Raw genomic sequence first — 25,284 nt, 5'->3', positions numbered from 1 at the left:
ATTTCTCCTCTCCCTGTGGTATGAGTAATGATGAGAAAGTTGGGAAAATATTGTGAGAATGAAAATATTAGTTTCTCAACATCGAGAGCTTTTTCTCAATTTTTTACTCTTAAGACTTAAATGGTGACCTCAGAATCTCACCATTAAGCAGCAAACACTGTATTTCCAAGTATATGCACCTCATGAAAGCCTAACTGGCCTTTTTATAAGCCATTTCCAAATCTCCTCTCTACTGAGTAACTCTACTGAGCAGCAATTCTCAACATGTACATCAGAATTAACACCTGGTGGCTGTAGCTTGCCAATTGTCCTGGTACTCATGAAACTGCTTTTTCAGAACAACGTCACTGCCTGCTCCATGAGCCCCATTCTCCTCAACCTTTCATCCACAACTTACAACATCACCAATCCATCAGCCTCAACGCATCATCATATTTACTCTTGAAATAACTCTCACACCATTTCAGCACTTCAACATTTTACTTTGGAGCTCAAGGACTGTAATAACTTGCCTGCTTCTGCCAAGTTGCTTTGCCTTCCGAGGCAGTCATGCATCTCATGCACCTACACAGAGTGGTGTTTTGCTCCTATGACCACAGGGATCTCATGAGTGCATGGGAGAGGCAATGGCCTAGTGGTATTATCACCAGACTATTAATGTTTAGAAAATCAGCTAATGCTCTGGGGATCCTGGTTCAAAACTCACCACATCAAATAGTAGCATTTGAATTCGAGGAAAAATAAATGTATTCGAGTTAAGAATCTATTGATGATCATGAAGCCATTGTTCAGGGCAAAAAAAAACCCCACCTAGCTCACTGATGCCTTTCAGGGAAGGAAATCTGCCATCCTCACTTGGGCTCGCTTATATGTGACTCCGGATCCACAGCAATGTGGTTGACCCTCGGCTGTCCTCTAAGATGGCCTACTGAACCACTCAGCTGTATGAACTGCTATGGCATTTCAACAAAGAAATGAAGCCAGGTGGACTACCTCAGGTTGACCCAGGCTCCTGAAAAGGAAACAGCAGAAACAGCCCTGTTGACCCTGCAAAGTTCTACTTACTATCATCTGGGGAGAGCTGTCTCACAGACTAGTCAAGCAAAAACCATCACAGAATCAATTACCGGGATGCCACCATCACTATTCCTGGACATATCCTGTCCCATCAGTAACACAGACCGAGCAGTGGTGTTGGTACAGCGATATACAGTCAGTTTTTAGTTACTAGCTCCAGAATCTTAGGCTGTTTATTTTCCTGCATGGGGAGAAGCAAGATGTTTGTGACATTTGGGACACTAAACAGTCAATCAGTTAGGTAGGGGATGCTGTGCAGCACCATGCTATGACAATGTCACACCTACACCATGTGCCAACAAGCATACAACATGTGTTTCAAGCAACTGGCCATGTGTGAAAGTCAAAAGGATGCAATGAAAGCTGGCTACAGTCAGTCTGGAGATACTACTAAAATCAGTCAAGGAGCCTGCCTTATTGCAATCCACAGCATTGACCATGGTCAGCAGACACTTGGTCATACCAGAGTTTGGGGATTTTTGGTCCTTGCAACCTGCTGATTGGGTTATGGTCAGCCCTGCAGGGATGCTGCTGAGACATCAATCCAGGATTTGGGCCAATTTTTTCTTCAATGAGACAAAGGGAGGGTTTGAGTCTAATTAAGTGAATATAAAAGCATGTCGTAGTAACGCTTTCAGGTGAGATATTGCGTAGGAAGCACAGAGGGAAGGGAAGCTTTGAAGTTTTGGAGGTTGAGGTGGAGTGCACAAAATGCATACAACAGTGTGGATTGCAGTCCATGACCCTTGGGAAGATGCATGTCCAATGGCAGATTTAGAGTGAGTGGAGCCCCTGTATGTGCAGGTAGCAGAGAGAAGATGGTGGAAATTACCCTTGAAGAGTACTTAGACCTTCCTCCTGCACCACTGGGAATCCTGCTTCAACTGAGACAGTGCACTGATCTAGTAATTTGTGTCAAGGTGGGCTTTGGCTGGTGGTGTAACCCCTTTTGATAGTCACCTGGAAAAGGACTACCTTCCTCACCAACATCCAATCAACCAACACCTCTCTGTCCCTGTCTGCAATACTGGAGCAAGTGTTTTTTGCCTTTGGGTCAAATGTTGAATATTATAGATCAAGAATTGCAATGTGAGGACTGTTTTACAGTGTCTATGGCTGAGTAGAGAACATGGCACCAGTGCTCACATGGTTCCCCAAGAACGGTCTCCAAGAGGATAGTTACATGGCTTATGAGGTGAAGATCGGAAGATGCCTGACTAATGTTGAACTGAGTGCCACAATCCTCATTTACCAAAACATTTCATTGGGAAATGGAAAAATTCACTCTTAACGATAGAAACAAAAGCTCACATAATTTGAATTAGGAGTAGACAGTGTTTGAACTCTTCACAATAATAAGCAACTTCATTGAACAAACTTAATAAATTTCCCCAATAAACTTAAAAAATTCACTGAAGTTAAGCCAGTGTCTCCCATATTATGCTCATCCTGGACTGGTTGGACCAAAGGGTCTGTTTCCAAGCTGAATGACTACGTGTCTATGAGAACAAGCCTAATAACATAAATTCTGAATAACTGGAAACATCTCCTTAATTGGTTTGGCATCCTTTTAAGGCAATACCACCCTTGCTGTGATTGAGTGAATTGAGCTGCACAGGTGATAGTCCATTTTGATTTGTAAAAATGTGTTTGACACTTCGATCTTGCAATTCTGAAATAATTAATTTTAATTTTATTGCAGAATTCCTTTGGACTGCTCCTGAGATACTACGGAAGCCTAATCCTTTAATGAATGGTACTTTCAAGGGCGACATTTATAGTTTCGCAATCATAATGCAAGAGGTGGTAATACGAGGTCCACCGTACTGCATGCTTGATCTCTCTGCAGAAGGTAAGAGGGTTCCTTGTGTGAAAGTAAAGTATAGGCTTCCCAAAGTCTTAATTGATAAATGTACTGCGCATAATAGAAATGAGATATGAAGGAACTATCTTAATCCAAGGACTCCTCTCAGTCAGGTAGTGGCTTGATGCTGCAATGGGTCTTAACTCTTCTAGAAAGGTATTAAAATCTGCCAAAGTTCTTACTCCTAACTCTTACCCATTGACCAGACCTAAACAGTATTTGTGTGTGATCTCTGATGTGGATGAATTCATATCAGCTTCATATTTACAATGTTTAAATAATCTTTCAATTTTAGAATGACAAATGCACTTGACTGAGATAAGGGAGGGAAAGCAAAATGGAACAAAAATAGAAAATATTGGAAGTATTGCAGATTGCTGAATCATGGATTGGTGCATGGCACTTTTATTTCAAAGTCAGAAGGTGCTGGATTCACAATGCACTGAGAAGATTTGAGCACAATCTTGGCTGACTGTCCAGGATAGTAGAGTAGGAAAACTGCACAGTCAGAGATGCTACCTTGAGGTTAAGACATAAAACCAACATGTGCCCAAAGATTACCCAACATTATTGGGAAGAAGAGCAGGGGAATTGTCCTGCTAAATATTTATCCCTTAACCATTAGTCCAAATCAAGTCATTATCACATTCTGTTTGTTGGAATTTGCTGCCATTTTTACTCCATTTAAGTATTACTTAATTGATTACGATATGCTTTAGTATGGTGCTGGAAAAGCACAGCAGGTCAGGCAGCGTCCAAGGAGCAGAAAAATCGACATTTCAGGCATAAGCCCTTATTTTAAATTTGTTCATATGTGTGATTCTCCCCTCTTCTCAAATGAAGACATTGACTTATCCTGAGTTTAGTTTTACAGGTTCCAAAGGAAAAAAAGACATTGCAAATGTTAGATTCTCGATATAAAACTCCTGAAAATGCAGGTCTGTCCATAATGACAAAAAGGGAGGCTCATTGTTCGAATGTAACTTTGGTCAGAACTGAATGCTGAAAAATAATTACATACTTCAGTAGTATCGGGCTTATGCCCAAAATGTTGATTCTCCTGCTCCTCAGATGCTGCCTGACCTGCTGTGCTTTTCCAGCACTACACTCTGGACTCTGATCTCCAGCATCTGCAGTCCTCACTTTCTCCTACGATGTGCTTTAAAATGTCCTGAAGTTGTGAAAGGCACGAGACAAATGCAAATCTTTCTTTCCACTTAACAATGCAAAATCAAGAAATGTCCAGTTGAGCCTCTAGCCCAGGAGAAAGCGTTCTTTGTTTCTGATACTTCTAAAGTATGTAATTATTTTTCAGCTTTCAGTTCTGACCAAAGTTACATTTGAACAGTGAGCCTCCCTTTTCTCTTTATGGACGGACCTGTAGTTTCAGGGGGTTTCTTATCAGGAACCTAGCATTTGCAATTTTTTTTCCTTTGGATTCTGTTAAACTTAACTCAGGATGAGTCAATGTCTTCAATGAAGAAGAGGGGAGAATCATACATATGAGCAAATTTAAAAGAAGAAATAACTAGCAAATTTTGTTAAAATTATGTTAACTATCTATAACTATTCTTTTCCAGAAATTATCGAGAATGTAAAAAAGCCCCCTCCTTTGCTCAGGCCTATTATTACCCAAGACCATGCTCCCATGGAGTGTATCCAGCTAATGAGGCAATGCTGGAATGAAATACCTGAAAGAAGACCATCCTTTGATGAAGTCTTTGATAATGTAAGATTTTACCAATTTACCTAATCATATTTTCTGTCTCATTAGCTAACTAATTGCAACCGTAGAATCCAGCTTCATGCCCTCACCTCTTTGGATGCTAATCACAATCTGTTCATGTAACCTGCATACTTATATCTGTTTTCACTTGTGCAGTTCAGGAATATCAACAAAGGTAGAAAAACCAATATTATCGACTCTATGCTGAGAATGCTTGAACAATATTCCAGTAATTTGGAAGATCTCATAAGAGAACGAACTGAAGAATTAGAAATAGAAAAGCAGAAAACAGAGAAACTTCTGACACAGATGTTACCTCCGTGAGTATGATCTTAAATCATGTTTTTTTTCACATTACTATGTATTAACCCCAAATCTTGACAGAGATTTCCATACTTATTTCACCCTGTCTATTTTACCTGTAAAATGTTTATAAGTGGCAGAAGTAAATTCACATGATGATGTGGACAATTCTGATTTTACATCTGAAGACTATGCTGGATGAACTATTTCCACAAGGTGTAGAGCTGTGCAATTGACTTCAGGGTACCTGGGTAATAGAGAAGAGAAAATTTACCAAGGTTCTCACATTTGATGATGACTCATTGAATCCCGTTGATGGGGAGATGTTTATGGATGTTGGGAAAGGAAAGAATAGGAATAAATGTCGTTGGTTCTCATGTTTGATTAACCTACCAGCCTTCACTGTCTCGATTCACTCATATTAAATGTCCACTTATTGTGTGGAGGTGAATTTATCCATGACTTAAATACGAGGTGTAGCAAATAAAGAGATACACACTGGTGGCCACAAGATGCTTTTCCAGGTGTTCAGCAAAGGCACATTGTTTGGCCAAAATATAGGAAGCAGCACTGCAGCTAGCTACGTTACACAAGACCAGAGTATAAAATGTTCCACTTCTGAGACATTACTCAAAGATTCAGACACAAAAATTATGACAAAAAGGGAGCGAATACTCAGCGTTCAAATTAAACACTCATGTCTTTACCAGATTTACTGAGAATAGTCATAAGCAATAAGTAGGTAAAAAATGAGGTCTGCAGATGCTGGAGATCACAGCTGAAAATGTGTTGCTGGTTAAAGCACAGCAGGTTAGGCAGCATCCAAGGAATAGGAAATTCGACATTTCGGGCATAAGCCCTTCATCAGCAATAAGTATCCCTGGTAATCACAAAGACATTAGTTATACATATAGGATTTGACACTCCCCCATCAGTGGGTTGGATGATATAAAGGTACTTAAAATCCATTGGGAGACTTTTTGTCACCTATCTGCCCAGCCAGAATTTGTCTTAAAGTTTACAGGAGATGGAGGAAGCCCCACCAACTGGTCTTGGGTTACTGAGCCTTGTTATGAAGATGTGGGTGTACTATACCTTTAAGAAAGTTGAAAGCTAGTAGAACTACCTGGCAGCACCAAGTGTTCTTAACAAGGTACAATGTAGCATGTGGTCCAGCAGTTAGAGTAGCTGGTTGTCTGGAGACAAAAACAGATTCGAATTAGGCCAATCAGTTTAAATTATATGGCCCTCCCCCCAAAATAAACCAAACTCCAATCCAGATGAATTGAGTATATTAACAATTTTGAAAGCCAATGCACAATCTAATGCTTTGGGTGTATAAGACCAGGGAAAATTGAACAGTTGAGAGGCGAACTGCCACATCACCAGCATGTAAAGACCACCTGAAAAATAGCTCTCTTAAAGGTATTTTATCAATCAGTAACCTGTGAAGCAGAATCTCCAAGAAGAAGAAAAGAAGACAGGAATACAGAGAAAACTGAAAGCTGCCTGGTTTGGAGATAAGAAGTTTTGTTTTGTAATTCTTAATAGGGATTTTTATCAGACCAGTACTGTAGAGGGGAAAGTAAAAGATAGGTTAGAGGAAGGAATTGCAAATTGTTGTTAGTTAATTATTTTTTGTTATACTTTAAGAAATAAAGTTGTTAATTTTTACTTTAAATAGTTCTTGGCCTCTCGAATTTTCACAGATTACTGCACGGGACAAATTTTTTCTATGTTGCTGGTTTAAATTGAGCAGGTGGGTTTACCCCATGGTATAACATCCTTGTAAGTGGTCAATTGAGTGAGATGGTATCAGCAGTGGTGGTGGTGGTGGTGCAGTGGTTATGTCACGAGGCCAGCAGTCTAGAACTCCAGGCTAATGTTCTGGGCAAAGGTGAGGACTGCAGAAGCTGGAGATTAGAGTCAAGATTAGAGTGGTGCTGGAAAAGCACAGCAGGTCAGGTGGTATCCAAGGAGCAGGAAAGTCAACAATTCGGGCAGGAGCCCTTCATCGGGAATGTTCTGCAGACATAGGCTCAAATCCCACCATGGCAGACATCAAATTTATTTTTTTAAACAATAAAAATTTTGCAAGCTTTATTGTGCTGATTTAACCATTGCTGATTGTTTCAAACATCGTCTCAGTTAATGGAGGACGTTGAACTTTGGACATACATAGTTCACAAAAGGTGCTACATATATAAAACTGTATCTTCCATTAGTCAGGTCTAATTTTTAAAAGGAAACTGGGAAATATAACTTGTACACTTTAGACAGGAGAATGTTTAAAGCTGCTGGGGATACTTGGAGAGTTAAGTTACTTTTTTGTAAATATCCTGGTACACATAGAAGCAAAGATGGTCTTTGGGAGATGCCAAATGCCATTTGGAATTATTAAACTTAGGTATAACTGAGCGTAATAGTACATAAACTCAATGGAGCTGCCAAGCCATCGACAGAGCTACCAAGTAAACTGTGAAACTGTCAAGAAACCTAAATCACCTGGACTTTGCATTTCAACACTTGTCTCAAACAATGCAGACAGTTTATGAAGAAGTGTCTGCAGTGTTTGAGAAAAGTGTTAAAAAGTCACTGCTTTCTATTTCAGTCTGAGGTCTTTCATTAAGCTGCATGGCTGATTTTACAACCTATCTTTTTCACAGTGGGATGTCTGTTGTTCACATTTTGATTAGCAGCTCCAAGTGCTTCTAAAGTCATTGAAATGAGGCTAAGATTATGAATGTTTGTTTTTAAAAGGGGTTATGTAACTGAAAGAAGTTAGACATAGTGAATGGGTGTTAATCAATGAGCATTTTGTGAATAGTAAATTCATCAATAGACACTTAAATACATTGTCATATTTCATTTTGGCATGGATGGGTTCCAAGATTAGCCCATGGTGAATAATGGGTGATTTGGGATGGAGGACAAAGAATGCTAAGTGAAGGAATGGGTTGGCCTAAATTTTGATAGGGGCTATAATGTGTTATGTGGGTGAATAGATGGACATGCATTAGCACAGAGGTATGAGGAGCCAAAAGAAATGGATAGAGAAGTATAGGTTGACATAAATGGGGCATTGGATGTATGTGGCTATTTTCAGCTTTTTTGGCTATTTTACCAGCTGTGATAAAATCCAGATTATTGAAGTGGGCTATTTCCACAGCCATGTCCACTTGTGGCAGCGTCTGTGGCTGCCTCTGGACTCTTGATGTGGCTGTTGGGATTGACTCTATCATCACATCCCATCCTGGATGAAAATCCAACTACTCAAGATGCTTTCTCCGAGTTGTATTAGGATTAAGTTTAGGATTTGGCTTAGAGTTAAGGTTAGGATTAGGGTTAGTGTTAGGATTAGGGTTAAGGTTAGGGTTACAGTTAGGATTAGGATTAGAGTTAGGGTTAAGATTAAGGCCAGGAGCTGGGAATTTTCCCAAGTCTGCAGCTCTGATCCAGGAATTAAATCTGAGTCCCCTTGTGCTTTGTGACTAGTTTCATTCTTATCAGTCTCATGGGAACATAAAGTTTCACTTAGTTTCTAACTTTGTATCAAACCAAAGCACAGCTTGGATGAATGGCTGTCTGTCTTTCCAGCTTATTTTATGACCCATGAGGATCTTGGTCTGAAAGCAATGTTTTACACCAAGGTCCTTGTTGATCTGAGAGAAAATAGCCTGCAAATTTTAACGGGTTATTTTACTTAAAAAAAACATTTTTTTCTCTTCAGCGTATACCGGTACATTTCAAACAATTATTTGAAACCCTTCAGAATTCCACAGTGTGATAAAGCTTAGTTAAGCCATTCCATATTGTAAACCAACAACATCATACGAACAAGGAACACTCAGCCCTTCAGGCATGTTGCATCATTCAACATGGCTCCACCATATCTGATCTTATTTTAATTTAAACTCTACATTCCTGAATATTGTTGATTATCTTTCATCCCCTTGGTAATCAAGAATCTATTTAACTCTGCCTTAAAAACATTTGAAGATTCTGCATCCATTGCCTTTTGAGCAAGGAGTCACAAACCTCTGAGAGAACATTTTTTCCGATCTCTCTTTTAAATGGACAACCCCTTTTTAATGATGACCCCTAGTTTCCCCAAGAGGAAACATCCTTTACTTATCCACCTGTCAAGTCCCTTCAGTATCTTATTTCACTCAATTAAGTCACCTCTAATTCTTCTAAACCCCAGTGGATACAGGACTAGCCTGTCCAACTTTTCCTCATAAGGCAATCCAGTCATTCCAGGTATTAGTCTAGTAAACCTTCTCCAAACAGCTTCTGATACATTATCATCCTTCTGTAAGTACAGCAAACAGGAGTGTGGTCTCAACAATGCCCTATGTAATTGACGTATAACCTCCCTATTCTCATGTTCAATTCCATTTACAAAAAAAGCATAGCATTTTCTGTTGGCTCTCCTAATTATTGTTATAGCTGCATACTAATCTCCTGTGACTCATACACTAGGCCACCCAGATCTCTCTGTATTTTAGAGTTCCCCAAACTCTCACCAATTAGATAACATACTTCTATTTATTCTTTTTCTCAAAATAGACAATTTCACTTCCTCCCATTTGCCAGATCTTCATTCATTCACTTAACTTTTGTAGGTTCTTTGTGTCCTCTTCACAACTTACTTTCCTAGCTATCTGTGTCATCAGCAAATTTAGTCACCATACCTTTGGTCTGTTCATGCAAATCATTTATACAAATTCTAAAGAGTTGAGGCTCCAGTACTGATCCCTGTGACACACTACTAGTGACATCTTGATGGCCTGAAAAACACCCATTTAGTCCTATTGTCTACTTCCGTTAGCCAGCTAATCTCCTATCCATGCTGATATATTACTGCTCATACCAGGAATGGTTAGGTCAGTTAGCCTGAAGGCTGGTTTGTGATGCAGAGTTCTGCTAACAGTGTGAGTGTAATTCCCGCACTGTTTAAAGGACTTCCCTTCTCCCCTCACCTGAAATGCGGTGATCCTTAGGTTAAACAACCACCAGTTGTTTCTCCCTAATGAGTGAGCCACCCAATGGTCTGGGAGGACCATGTTGACTGTATTACTTCCCTGGTAATTATAGTTTTCACAAATTCTCCCTCCTTTGGAAAACCTGATTTACAGCTGTATCTGGGATATCATTTGTATCCTGTCTGGTGAAGAGCAAAGTAACTTATCTGTTCAATTTGTCTGCTCTCTCTTTATCCTCATTACCAATTTCCCAGAATCATTTCCCATAGGAAGAACCCTTAATTTATTAGTTTGTTTTAAAATGTGTGAAGAAATGTTTTTTATATTTTTAGCTAATTTTCTGTCATACCTTTAATTTTTTTCTCCTCCCTTTTAATCTTTTAGTTGTTCTCTGCTTTTTTTTAATATTCTGTCCAATCTTCTGGCCTGCCATCTATCTTTGCATAATTATGTGTCTTTTCTTTGAGTTTGATACTGTCTTAGTCTTTTATTTAGTTTCCCGTGGATGGCAGGTTGTATCTTATAATTTTTTCTTATTTGTCAGAATGTGCAAATATTGTCAACATCTTGCACATTGGGTATTTGGATAAGAAGAAAATGTTTGACTTTTAGATCAGTTTCAGAGTCCCTGAAAACTGGCTGCACTGTTGAGCCTGAATACTTTGACCAGGTAACCCTGTACTTCAGTGACATCGTTGGTTTTACAACAATATCAGCAATGAGTGAACCTATCGAAGTGGTCGACCTCCTGAATGATCTCTACACACTGTTTGATGCTGTATTAGAAAACCATGATGTCTACAAGGTATGTAAATAATGATAACAATTGTCAATTAATGGGCCTAACTTTAATTCCAAATTTACTGACCTACGATAGTCCCAATAATGCTGCACATTTCCCTCTTCCTCAACCATTATTAAATTCTGTACTTCTGCACATTTGGGAAGAAGGAAAGGGTTCAAGATCTTGACAAAAGGAGTTGACAGATGAGAAGTTGTACATAAATCCAAACCATCACTTCAATCTCCTGCACTCTGCTTCCTCACTGAGAGCTGTACAAGCCTGTCTTTATACTCTGGCTAATAGTGTTCACATCGAACTATTGGCAAATGCAGGAGGTTTGCTAAAGTGTACCTATCTTTGATTTAGATTAGATTAGATTACTTACAGTGTGGAAACAGGCCCTTCGGCCCAACAAGTCCACACCAACCCGTCGAAGCGTAACCCACCCAGACCCATTCTCCTACATTTAATATTGTGAATGTCATATTTAGATTAGATTTCCTCTGCCTTACTATGAGAAACTGACTTGCCTTGACTCAAGGCATCCAGGATCCTTAAAGGTGGAACTAATGTAGGAATAAACCTTGCATACCAAGCTGCATACTGAACCTTAACATTGAATTTACCCAAATGCACATCCTGAGCACAAATCAGCTGCTGCATTACAACAGTGCCTACATGTCAAAAAATTGTTTAATTAACCTTCGCTTTGAGAGTCATGAAAAGCACCATAGAAATGCAAGTCTTGTTTTTTCTTTTAACCTTGTCACTAACCTACAGACATTTTGCTATTAAGGATATGAGAGATAAATCTGAAAATCATTAACATGTCTGTTTGGCACACAGGTAGAAACCATTGGAGATGCTTACATGGTGGTCTCTGGCCTTCCAACAAGGAATGGTAACAGGCATGCAGCTGAAATTGCAAACATGTCCCTGGATATCCTGAGTGCGGTGGGCACCTTTAAGATGAGGCATATGCCGGATGTGCCAGTTCGAATAAGGATAGGACTGCACTCAGGTAAGGCACTCACTGTTGAACTGTAGAAAAGCAAGTCCTTGCACATGCTGGAAATCTGAAATAAGAACAAAATTGCAGCTCAGACAGCATCTGTGGAGAACAACAGAGCCAACATGACATTTCATCAGAATTATTGAATCACATTGTGTCTGCTGATGACTGAAGGTGAAAGCTGTCAGATATGTTTGTGTGTTTCACTTATCTGTAATCAGTATGAACAGCTAAACCATTAGCAAATGATGTTGAAAGTTCAGTAAGGCTGTTTAGCAAAGATGAAGCATCAACAATTGGCTACATTTATTCTTGTGCAATGGAATGGCAGATGCCAGGACCAAAAGTGGTGCTGCCAATATAATCATAGCAGGGTAGAGTCAAACTTCTGAGCCTTGGTTCACTGATGTCAGTGGACATTTCACCTCCTGCCGAAATGATCGCTGAAAACATTTCAATACAAGTTCAGCTCAGTAGTATACTGGGTTTACTCTATTCCATTAACATCAATATTTGTGACTTGTTGGTTCCTGCATCAGATTGAGCTTTTTGGAACCTCATGACAACATGGCAGAATGGAGCATCCCATTGTTCCAAGAAACGCAGGGGATTTATAAAATGAAGTCGAATGACGTCAGGCACAGCAAAAGGTAGTTCAGGAATCCACCAGAAGGAGAGAGTTTAGAATGCTTGTAAAAAGTATGAGGCTGGGTGAAACAGAGGCTGCTGCAGGCTCACAGACCTGGTGAAACAGAGGCTTTTGTAGGTCTACAGACCTGGTGAAACAGAGGTTGCTAAAGGTCCACAGACCTAGTGAACCAGAGATAGCTGTAGGTCCTCAGACCTGGTGAATCAGAGATTGCTGTTGGTCCACAGAACTGGTGAAACAGAGGCTGCTGTAGCTCCACAGACCTGGTGAAACAGAGGCTGCTGCAGGCCCACAGACCTGGTGAAACAGAGGCTTTTGTAGGTCTACAGACCTGGTGAAACAGAGGTTGCTAAAGGTCCACAGACCTAGTGAACCAGAGATTGCTGTAGGTCCTCAGACCTGGTGAATCAGAGATTGCTGTTGGTCCACAGACCTGGTGAAACAGGGGCTGCTGTAGCTCCACTTTCTGGGTAAAACAGAGACTGCTGTGGCCTGTCAGACTGATTATAATGGAGGATTTTTTCACCCAGATGCAGGGATGAGTTGGACTGTATATAAATTGACTGATTGACATTTCTTTGGGCTGGTGAAAATCAAATTTGATTTGGTGAATGGGCAGAAACTGGGGCGAAGGGTGGTCCACCTCAATTGCAGCCCATGAGAATGCCAAGATGCTGTTCAGTGTGTGCAAGAAGGTGGAAGGATTGCCACAGGAGTAAATGTATTTTAGTGAAGAAGGTGCTGTTGTGGAGATGTGAACTTACCAGTGCAGTCTGTGCAGGAGTAGATTGAAGTGTGTCCATGTTGGCATTGGCTACACACGCCTTAATAATTAGGAAAGGAATGCTGAGGATGATTCTACGATGCAGGGTCATTATCAGTAAAGATGAAGAAGGGGAGAAAGACACAAAATTATTCCACAAACACCTAACCCCTGCTTTTTGCTGGTGGGTCTGTGGTTGAAATAATGGTTGAATTGTTAAAGTATCACTGTATCAGGAGTGGGAAACTTGCTCAATTCTTGACACTCGGTTGATGTCGAGATAATTCATCTCAACTAAGGAGTAAATAAGAGTGCAGCTGTTGTGCCCATAGGCTGGAGAGAAGGGACAAATGGAAATCAGTTGTAGATCCCACTCCTGATGGCTCATCCAGGAACCTCTGCTGGAAAATGCATATGTGCTCAAATATTACATATGGATAAGATTCTCATCCCCTGTGATACTTTCTATCATTGAATAGTTTGCCAATACTAACTTTTAAATATATGAAGAACACAGAGCTATGACCAAGCCAGAAAATAAACCAGACTTTACAGTTAAGGAATAGCTAGAATTGGGAATTGTGCTGTAAAAACCTCTATGTCTGAGCTATTAATTGGACAGCATTAAATCATGTCTTTCACTTCTACAGAAGATATGATGATACTTTGCCTTTTGTAGGGCCATCTGTTGCAGGAGTTGTGGGTCTGACCATGCCACGGTATTGTCTCTTTGGAGATACAGTCACTACAGCTTCTCGCATGGAATCCACAGGACAACGTGAGTAACCAACTTCAGATCATTACCTAGAAATGATTCAGTGTGAAACACGGAATATTGTAAATAAGAAATACATTGTTATACATTATCATTGGCTTCTCATCATTAAGAAAGGAAAGATGAAAGTAGAGGGTGAAGATTGAGGTTGTCTAGTAGAATCTTACAATACAATGCTATACATTATACACACTGTTATGAAAAGTATATTACACATAGGATTACACAATTTCTTGCCTCATGGGCTGCAACTGGGGTGGACCCCAGGTTCTGCCCATTCACCAACAAACTTTCTTTCCTTGCCTACTGTGAACGACCAGCATTATAAAGATATAGTAGCTACACTCTTTGTGAGTGAGGCAGGATCATGGGTGAAGGGAATTACTTTTCTCCATTTGGTTACAGCTGTCATTGAATTTCCATGTGTGTTTTGAAGCTTTTGAGTATTTTGAGTTTTGGTTACTCCTTTCATGGCTCAGCCGCAGTGCCTGGGTGGGAGGGCGAGATCGTGACAAAGGTAGACCATGTCACTCAGAATGCTCCGTGCCTGACAAAACCAATGGCTACATAGACTCGGGTTCCTGCTCCAGGACAATCCAGTTTTGACAACTGGCAATTTGTATGGGAGTGCAAATGAGGGCCCACTGTGCACTTGTGTTTGAGCACATTAAGGACGTTTGAGAGAGCAGGGTTACTGCCTGAGCTTAATGCCCTTGTCTACTTGGGGCCTGGAGTCTCTATGCATCCAATTATGTGTATTCTCACTGCTTCCGAAGCTGGGGAAATGGGGTCATCATATTCCCCCCATTGAGAAGGTTAAGCTTAGCTTGGCAGCATTGAAATATTATATCTCATCTCCTGGCCAAGACTGGGAAAAATCAATGACTGCTTCCACACCTAATTGTTCTCTGGATTCAGTGAAGGCAAAGCCATTGCACTTCAAAGGGCAATGGTTAGGTTCACTCTTATTGAAGATGTTCTTTGCCTGGGTGTTGCATGACATAAATGTTAGTTGCCACTTATCAGCCAAACATGCGTGCTGTCTGGGTCTCATTGCTTTTGGAATTGGACTATTTGAGAAATTGCAAGTGGTGCTGAACATTGTGCAATCATCAGCAAACATCTCCACTTCTGACTTTATGATGGAAGGAAGAATATTAATGAAGCAGCTGAATATGCTTGTGTCTAAGACACTACCCCAGAGGACTGCAGAAATGCCTGAAACTGAGCTGACTGACTTCCAGTAAATACTACCATTTTTCTTTATGCCAAGTGTGGTTCCAAGCAATGGAGAGTTGTTCCTCTGATTGACTTTGGTTTATGAGGGCTCCTTGGTGCCACAATCAGTCAAATAAGGCCTTGATGTCAAAAGTAGTCACTCTCTGCCTCACCTCTAGAATTCTGAATTAAACCAAGTCTGTAATGATGTCAGGAGCTGACTGGCACTGGCGGAACCCAAACTGAGCATCAGTGAGCAGGTTATTGCTGAGCAGGAGCTGTTTTATAGCACTGTTGATGATCTCCTTCATCACTTTACTGATGATTGAGTGTAGACTGATTGGGGATAATTGGCCAAGTTGTATTTGCCCTGCTTTTTATGTACAGGACATACCTGGGCAATTTTCCACATTGTTGGATAGATGCCAGTGTGGTAGCTATACTGAAAGAGCTTGGTTAGGAGTGCAGCAAGTTCTGGAGCATAAGTCTTTAGTACAATTACCAGAATGTTGTCAGGGCCCATAACCTTTGAAGTATCCAGATGTGTGTGATGCTAACTGGATTGCTATTCAAAAGAACTACTGCAGACTGGAATAGCTGAATGACATCTTTCTGCACTATTACACTACAACCAATATATCCTTCGAAAGATATGGAATCTCAAACCGTTCAAGACTCCAGGAGTATGGTAACTGGGCTTTTGTAGCAGAGGGACGTCTTCTATTCCTTTGGACGAAAAGGAAACTTCCTTCATAAGCTGTTGTGCTTTATCTTTTGTAACTGTTCACGGAACTTCAATGATAAAGTAGCCATAGTCACAGAGAACCATAGTCCCACTCTATCATTAGAGAGAGAGAGAGAGATGACTGGTGATGGTTTAACCTGAGGTCACCACACCTTAAGTGAGGGGACAAATTGCGAATAGTCCTTTGTGATAACTTTAGTTGGTGCAGGAATTGAAAACACACTGTCGGCATCACTCTGCATCATAGGCCAGTTGTCCAGCCAATGCAACAAAACTCCAATGATCAATATACTGAAGTCAAAAAGTCTCTTTGAACCTCCACCTTTTCTAGATCTTCATATTCCAGAAAGCATCCTGTTCTAATGTTTTATGCCCAAAGTAGACAACCTTATTTTTACCCACACTGAAATCCATTTGCCACAGTTTTGTCCAGTCACTTATCTATTAATATCACTTTGTAACTTTACAGTCAGCCTATCTTGCTTTCATTGCTGCCTGTGTTGAGGTTATATGATAGACATGTTGAATGCCACATGAGAGGGTATAACTTATTTCAAGGAATACTATAGCTGATTGTGACATCTCAGAAAAATGATATTGACTCACTTGTCTATCTTTACAGCTTATCGCATTCATGTCAATCACACAACTGTTAAAATTCTTATAAGTCTGAATGAAGGTTATAAGCTGGAGCCTAGAGAACGAACTGAGCTGATGGTATGCAAAGCCTACATCCTGACTGAGAATTTCCACGTTTTGTGTTCAGTGCTACTGAAGAGAAAACACTCAGATATCATTTTCCATTTTGTTTGAAAGGGCCAAGGCTTTGAGCAGACCTACTGGCTGGTAGGGAAAGAAGGTTTTACCAAGCCATTACCGAAACCTCCAGAATTGAAACCAGGGTAAGCAAAATAATCAGAGCCTGACCAGCACATTTGCAAATGAAGCACAGATAAGCAAAAATATTGCTGTCGCTAACTCACCTCACCCCACTATTCACTGTTTTGTTTCCACAGGCAAAGTACTCATGGTTTGCAGATGGAAGAAATGGCAAGATACAAACAATTGAAAGCACAAAAACAGCAAAAAGCAAGTATCCAGGTATTAGTGTGTACACTAATGTCTAACGATCTCGGTCTTGTGTACTTTCCTTTTTACTTCGGCATTTTACAAATGACTACAATAAAAAGAAATTCCAGTCATCATTTATATATGATCACCACAGGTGTTTTCTCTAGGTTATAATTCAAGGGCAGGCACGGCACAGATTGGAATTTTAGTTGTGACTGAATTTTGGGTAGATGGTATGGGTAGAACTGAATCTCTCTGATGATTATTATTTGTAGCCCAGATTAATTATCCATTGGTGGCCTGGCATTTTTATATCTGGGCTTCACTTAAAAAATGCCTGAATAGGGCAGACAATGGCAACGAATAAACGAAAATTAGATTGAACAAACATTATCATCAGTGCTCAGATAAAGCACAGCGGGTGTAGACAGACAAATGAGATGGTAGCGAAGGGGCAATGGCTGGGAAGAGTGAGAGGCCACTACAGTAAAAATCCAAACTTTCCTCAATACCATTATGGTAACAACATGTAGGAATGCAAGAGCAAAAGGGCAATCGATTTGTGGAGGCAATTTTACATGTGTAGGCCCATGCATTTCAAGTCTGCTGGGGGCTTAAAATCAGTCTCTTTACTTCAACTCTATACTACTCAGGAATAAATGACAGTGGACGGTAATAAATTGGTCCGTGTTCTATTCTTGTATCTGGAGCTGAATTAGTCTCCTCTTTTTGACAGCTTGCAATACCAGGGGTAAACATTGCCCCTGTGTATTGCTTTTCTATTATTTATTTCCCATGGACAGTGTAGCTGTATAAGTAGATAAAGGAATATCTTCTGAATATGTAATATGTTTATCCTCTTATATGATCAGTGTCAATTTCTAGGTATTAGTGTCTGATCAAACAGTGTTATGGACCCGACAAACCCTCCCCCATTCAAGTATATTAAGGAGATAGCCTAGAACCTAACTTTTTCTTATTCAAAAGCAAGCATAAGGTGCTGTGTCCCACATGTAATGTGGTTTTGATTATTAAAAAAAACTCATTTTAAAAAAGGACAAAATACACCTCTTAAAGCCATAGTATTGTCACAACAGCGATTATTAATAATTGTCCAATCCTAAAACCCAACCATCCCACTTAAACATAGATGGCTGGTCACCCTAAATCTCAAACTTATCTGAAACCATTCTATCTTTATTTACTGTCATCTCCTTTAAAGTATATAACATTTTATCATTGTATTTTAATAATGTTATATCATTGGAACTCATCTGATTCCATGGTAGTGATGTATATAATGTCTATTCTGATGTTTAGTACTTTGGAACAAACCTGAAGCTGTTATATTCTTTTAAAAAGCACCAAAAGCACTCAACATTGAGGATGTCAGTGGCAGGAAAGCTGCAACATTGCGACATTGGAAAAATATTCAGGTCATGTTTCCTGCTCAAAATTAAATATGTGGATGCTAGATACAGCTATGATACTTCCTAAGGTCCTAACATTATGCTGTAATCTCACTGTGTTGACTGATATGTGATGAACGAACACTTGGTTGAGTCACTAGAGTAGGGCCAATGGGATCATCCTTTCTGATTGCTTTCAAGAGAGGAAGAAAGTAAATAAACCCAGTGGTTTACTGGGTTAGCATAATACTTAATAAGCTTGAGCCACACAGATTGAGACATTTGGATCTCCAGTTCATGCTGTGTTAGCCAGCCTCACTCAAGATGATGGTAGAATTGGCATAGCTAGCATACATGTCACTGGTTTAAGAAGGGTGGACAATACCAGCTGTTTCTGTTCCCAATCACTGTCTGTGGACTGTAGCTTACTACAGGCAATGAAGTAAGTTGGGACTCAACCACAGCTCAATCAAATAATCTGCTGATACTCAACGATTTGGAGCCATATCCCAGCATTAATCAAGTAAATAATATCATTATAAACTCAATGCAGAATCATGATTCCTAAACCCAACCCTCACTGAGCTTCTTTTACACTCACAGCACACTTACTATGAGGGCAAATTTCTACCTTATTGCATTTTTAACCAATGAGTCAATAGACTGTTACTGGGTGGTAGCACCTTTGGATTTGGGTAGAGGGTAAAGGGCTCAAGCCCCAGTCCAGGAACATGAATACATAATCTCCAGTGACATCTCATTGTGTTGCATTGCATTTCTCAACCACACCCCAAAACATTTTCTGACTATCTTATATCACTTTTTGTGGGATCTTGCTATGCATAAAATAGTTATCACATTTCCTACATTAAAGCAATGACTCCACTTTAAAAGTGCTTCATTGTCTGTAAAGCAATTGGAACATCCTGAAGTTGCAAAACAATGCAGGTTTTTCTTACTGTTGCATTAGCATATATTAAGTCTGTGGAACGTATTGCAAAGTCATGAGCTTCCTTAGGAAGAACCACATTGAGGTGACACGTGACTTAGTGGTTTGCACTTCTTCCTCACAGTGCCAAGGACCTGGGATCATTTCCTGCCTTGGACAACTGTCTCTGTGAAGTTTGCTCATTCTCCCTGTGTCTGCGTGGGTTTCCCCTGAGTGTTCTGGTTTCTTCCCACAGTCCAAAGATGTGCAGGTTAGATGGATTAGCTGTGCTTAAATTGCCCATAGTGTAGATGGAATAGTCATAGGAAATGCAGAGTTAGAGGGATGGGGTGGATCTGGGTAGGATGCTGTTTGGCGGGTTGGTATGGACTTGCTGTGTAGCCTGCTTCCACTCTATAGGAAGTCTAAGATGCCAAACTTTAGACAATGACTAAAACCAATGAAAGCAGAGTGTTAGTTGAACTAATGGTGGTGTACTGTGAGCTTCACGTTTAACCTGTTTTCACCTTTACTTCTAGCCTTGACAGCCTAAAGGAAATAACCTGTCTATGAAGAAGGCAACATACATGCACTATGTGGCAGCACAGCTCATGCAACAGGAGAACCATGATAGCTTCACAGATGGCAACCTTAATCTTCATCCAGTGATTAAGAGGCTGCATCTGATTAACAATGACACTCTGAAACGCTATTCTTAGTAGTATTAAGACTACTGCAGCAGATAAATCAGAGGTAGATTACTAAAAGTAATCTTGAAGGAAAGTCTAAAACTCAATTTCATGCCCATTTTCCTTAGTAGTGACAAATGTAAAAATTTGGTGACTGAATATTGCTGGAATGAAGGGCTTTTCACCTTAGCACATAAAAACAAGAAAAAAATCCAACATGTAGCAGAGACTTTTTGCGCTTGAATCTAAGATTTCAGAATATCTAAAGCTTCATCCAACTGTGGGTAAGCTTTATTTGTTAGGAAGCTTTCCAAACACCAAACATCATGGCAAATTACTTTTCTCAAGGCCTTTGTGCTACATGTCATTATAAAGTGACATTAACCCTGAAAAAAAATCCTAATGTATATTATTGTAAGAATCCCAGAACATACATAGCATCACACAAATCTTTTGCAAAATTGTCAAGTATGCATATGTGTATATTTTCTAACTGTAGAAAGAATTCCTAGTGGTAGCACACTATTTAAACTTGTCTTTACCATTCCACTATGAACAGCAATCAGAGGGAGACTTCCTCTGGTATAGATTGAAGAGAATTTTATGTACCAATGCAGGTGTTGGTAGTCTTGATGTGATGTAAAATGAAATACCATCAATTTCATTGTCCTTGCATCTATATTCCAGAAAATGGTGCATTGAAGTCTAGATGCTGAGTTGTATACAGTATTTTTTGGTATTGTATAAATTCAGGTATTATACCATTGTTACCTTTACCCTGACTTGTCTGTGTGCTGTGTAATTTTGTAAAATAAAATCAGTTATATGCAGTTGTTTCTTTCCTTCCCCCAAAGTTTCACTTTTCCTTTCCCCGGCTTTCTTTGAAGTTGCTGACTCACTGTGGTATAGGTCAATGGGTGATTCCAATCCTGCTATATCTTGTCCAATCAGACATTCTTCATGGTTCAGCCTCATGATGAGGGTCACCAGATTATCAGACTGTCAGATCATCATAGCCTTTCCGATACAGCCCTTTGCCAACCAGTACTGTCCAGCAGGGTAATAACAGTGAGAAATGGGACCCTGAATAAAGTTGTGTTTTTAGTTTACCTCCACAACACAAAGTGTGTTGAAACCAACTTCTGCCATTCACCATTATTCTTTTTGTGATTCAATCTCTTCTGTTTTCCACCCTATAACAGTCATCCCCTTTCGTTATTTCCTACCCTCCATTATAGCTTTATCTTTTTCCAGCTTTCACAAAGGTCATTAAGGTGCAACATTTGTCTATTTCTTGTTCTCAAGATGTTGTTTGCCCCGCTGAGACTTGCCAGCATTTACTGTGCAAAGGTTCAGTTTTCAGTATGCACAATCATTTTCTTTTTGTAGAATACCCTATCTACTTCCAGTTTAAATGATTTAATTTCATCACATACCAGGCATTGATTCCCAAGTTCTGCTGATTGTATGGCTCAGTTTTGGCTTACCAGTGATTTTCTCAACAGAGCCATCAAGGAAGACCCGATAATGTACGTGATACACATAGATAGATTACAACCATTTTAAGGTCTTGATTGCTGTAAGACATTTGTGAAAGTTTGCTGCATAATGACATCAGAATCACTTTGTTAGATCAATCTTTCTACCTCTCCAGGAGCCATCTGCCTTCCTTTTGCACACAGAATTTTTTAATGTACTCAGGTGCTCCCAACTGTCTAAACACTACTCATTTAATAGATTTCCATTATGATAAGGTCTAGGAAATCAACATGACAACGTTTACTCAGACACTGCTGGAGGGAAAAAACATTTCTTAGCAACACCATTCAAAAGCCATTGCTAGGTGGCAGAATATTTGCACAGCTTTGTAAACAGAATCCAATATGAATTGGTTCACTTGGTGTCATCACTCAGGTTTACAGGAACATCTGTCACTCACTGCAGTATAGTTCCTTTGATAGTCATCAGCAGCTTACGTAGGTGTGCAACTGCCATATGTGAACCTAATCCTGCTGATCTACTTTTAATCTTCTGGTACCTCATTAAGGTTACCAATCATTGGAAACAAAAAAAGAATTGGAATAGGACTGAGCACTTAGGAGCTGAAGTAGCCATTTGATCTTTCAAGCCTGTTACACCATTCAATAAGATCATAGATGGTTTATAAAATCATGAGGGGCACAGATAAGATGAATAACCAAGGTCTTTTCCCAGGATAGGGGAGTCCAAAACTAGAGAGCGTAGGTTTAAGGCGAGAGGGGAAAGATTCAAAGGAACCTGAGGAGAAACTTTTTCACACAGAGGGTGGTGTATGTATAGAACGAGCTGCCAGAGGATGTGGTAGAGGCAGCTACATTAAAAGGACATTTGGACAGGTATATGCATAGGAAAGGCTTAAAGGGATATGGACCAAATGCAAGGCAAATGGAACTAGTTCAGTTTTTAAAAATCTGTTGGCATGGATAAGTTGGACTGTAGGGTCTGTTTTCATGCTGTATGATTCTATGACAGTAGTTTGGACCTCAGCTGAGCTTTCCTTCTGTATCCCATTACTGCTTGGGACATCAAGTATGAATGTACAGACAACCCAAAGATCATGAAGCAAGGATTCTTTATTCAGGTCATTTTAAACATGAAGGATGAATATAGGTCTAACCTGCTCAAACTGTTCCTCATAAATAAGCTTTTCATCCCAAAAAAAAGTGTTGGTTGAACTTTGTTTGAAGTTTAAAATCACACAATACCAGGTTATAGTCCAACAGGTTTACAAGTTTATTTGGAAGCACTAGTTTTCGGAGCTCTGCTCTGGAGCACTCCAAAAGCTAATGGCATTCTGAAAGCTAGTGCTTCCAAATAAACCTGTTGGACTATAACTTGGTGTTGTGTGAATTTTAACTTTGTCCACCCCAGTTGAACACGGGCATCTCCAAATTAGAACTTTGTCTGAACTGCTTCAAAAGCAATAAGTCTTTATTCAAATAAGGAATCAGAAGCAGTATATAGTACATCATTACAGCCTCAACAACATCCTTTTCAGCTGTAATAGAACCTCTCTACTTTTATATTAATAAGTTTCTAGCCATTCCTAGTGCAATAAACATCTAATTGCTTTCCTAATAAACTGCACATTAACTTTATATGGTTCATATACCAGCTCACCCAAGTACCCCTGCATCAAGAAGTTCTGCAACCTCTCTCTAGTGAAATAGTAGGCTGCTGTCTGTTCTTCCTGCTAAGGAGTGTGAGCAGAATGTTTGATGATAACAGGGCAATTCACACACTATGACAGAAACATTACAGTTTTAAGAGCAAGGCTGCAACATTGAACTATTACACTCCTTGGGATGCAGATAATTCCACAATGTCGTTGGAAAGTAGGTTTTGTCCCAACAACAGTGAAAGAATGGTGGTGTAGTTTTAAGTCGGGATGTTAAACATCTCTGAGGGGAACTTGCTGGTGACGGTGTTCCCATCCATCTGCTGCCCTTGAACTTCTCAGTGAGCTTGGAAGGTGCTCCCTGGAACCTTGTTTAGTTGTTGCAGTACAGCTTGAAGATGGAAGACCTTGCTGTTGCTGAGTGATGGGAGTAAAAGGAAATGAACATGGAAAGTGCTGGATGGGGTACCAGTTGAATGGGCTGCTTTGTCCTGGATGGTGTAAAACTTCTTGAGTGTTGTTGGTGCTTCATCCATTCTTAGAGTAGTGCTGGAAAAGCACAGCAGGTCAGGCAACATCCAAGGAGCAGGAAAATTGATGTTTCGGGCAAAAGCCCTATCACACTCCTGACTTGTGCCTTGTAAATGCTAGACAGGCTTTGGGGAGTCAGGAAGTAAATAACTCATTGCAGAATTCTTAATGTCTGATCAGTTCTATAGCCAAAGTGTTCATGTGGTTGGTCCAATTTAGTTTCTGTTTGGCAACAATCCTGAGTATATTGACAGCAGGGGGTACTTAGTGATAGCAATGGCCATTAATCTCAAGGGAAGATGGTTAAATTCTCTCACGCTGGTGATCATCATTGCTTGGTACTTGTGTGACTTCAGTGTTACTTGCCGCTTACCAATCAAAACCTGTATGTTGTCCAGGCTTTGCTGCATAAGGACATGGCCTTTCTGAGGGGTATGAATAGTGTTGAACACTGACTTGTTGGTGTCACTTCCTGTCCCTAGTTTGGCGCTGGGAGATTTTTCCAATTCCTGATCTTTTCTTTGATATGGGAGGTTTGATGTTTGGCTTGCTTGGTTATTTCAAAAGACATTTAAGAGTCAACCATGTTGCAATGTTTTAGGTATCACATTTAGGCTGGATCAGCTAAGGGCAGCAGATTTCTTTCCTTAAAGGACATTAATGAAGACATATTTTTACAACAATCAATAATGAGCAATGGTTTCATCATCACCATTAGATTAATTTTTAATTTTAGATTTTATTAAATTCACATTTCACTCTGTACCATGGTGGGATGTCTGCAGAGTATTCCCCTAGGCCTTTGTTATAGCCAAGTGACATTTCCACTACACCACCACCTCTTCATCAGCGTAACTGATGGGGAGCTCAAATTTAAGAAGGTTTGTTTCAGTCAATCCCCATCCCTCAGGGGCTTGTTTCTGTTGAGCTGATATTAAACGCTCATCTTTATATTTCACTGCATAGCTGCAGAATTTTACCCTGACAGTTCTTCACCATAGACCTCAACATGGCGTCAACGTATTCCTGGCTGCTTTCTTACATTCAACACACCTTAAGCTTGATGCTATTCAAAATTCGGTTTGCCTGTGCTTTAACTCACATTATATCCTGTTCCACATCTTCTCTACTTTTTTTTTAAACTCACAGTGCTGTATTTTCAGGAAGATACTAAAAATGAAGACGCTGTCTTCAAATCCTTCCACGGCCCCATTGTCCCTCTAATCTCATTCGGACCTACATCTCCCTGCAATATCAATGCTACTGTAATTCTGATCTTTTGTACAACCCTGGTTTTAATTGTAAACTGCATTAATTGTAAACTGGAAAAGCATTTTGATATTTCATTGTGTCACTACCTCACAATTCTTTTAAAAACACTCCTTAATATCTACCTTCTTGACTAGACTTCCAATAATCTGACCTAAGATCTATTTGAGTGGCTTAGCTTTCATAGCTCATTTATTATATCACTCCTGTGAAGTATCCTGGGGTGTTTTATTCTGTTATAGATGTTATATATATTGTTCAAAAAAAAAATCCAAAGAACTGCAGTTGCTGGAAATCGGAGAAATAAAAGATCAGAAATTGTTGGAAAA

At 39.8% G+C, this 25,284-nt stretch overlaps 1 protein-coding gene across 1 annotated transcript in view; it reads left to right on the top strand.

Moving 5' to 3' along the window:
* LOC132820301 (retinal guanylyl cyclase 2-like) overlaps positions 1 to 20,028 on the top strand; it is a 49,486-nt gene extending 29,458 nt beyond the window's left edge. Inside the window, exons 10-19 of the mRNA XM_060832324.1 lie at positions 2,780 to 2,929; positions 4,522 to 4,670; positions 4,824 to 4,987; positions 10,568 to 10,760; positions 11,586 to 11,760; positions 13,843 to 13,941; positions 16,524 to 16,618; positions 16,718 to 16,803; positions 16,918 to 17,002; positions 19,858 to 20,028. Of these exons, the coding sequence (XP_060688307.1) occupies positions 2,780 to 2,929; positions 4,522 to 4,670; positions 4,824 to 4,987; positions 10,568 to 10,760; positions 11,586 to 11,760; positions 13,843 to 13,941; positions 16,524 to 16,618; positions 16,718 to 16,803; positions 16,918 to 17,002; positions 19,858 to 20,028 (1,367 nt within the window). The remainder of the gene's footprint in view (positions 1 to 2,779; positions 2,930 to 4,521; positions 4,671 to 4,823; positions 4,988 to 10,567; positions 10,761 to 11,585; positions 11,761 to 13,842; positions 13,942 to 16,523; positions 16,619 to 16,717; positions 16,804 to 16,917; positions 17,003 to 19,857) is intronic.
* The last annotated feature ends 5,256 nt before the right edge of the window (positions 20,029 to 25,284 follow it).

The sequence above is a fragment of the Hemiscyllium ocellatum genome, chromosome 11 (genome assembly GCF_020745735.1).
Source record: "Hemiscyllium ocellatum isolate sHemOce1 chromosome 11, sHemOce1.pat.X.cur, whole genome shotgun sequence".
Lineage (NCBI taxonomy): Eukaryota > Metazoa > Chordata > Chondrichthyes > Orectolobiformes > Hemiscylliidae > Hemiscyllium > Hemiscyllium ocellatum.
This window is presented reverse-complemented; position numbering and strand designations above follow the sequence as displayed.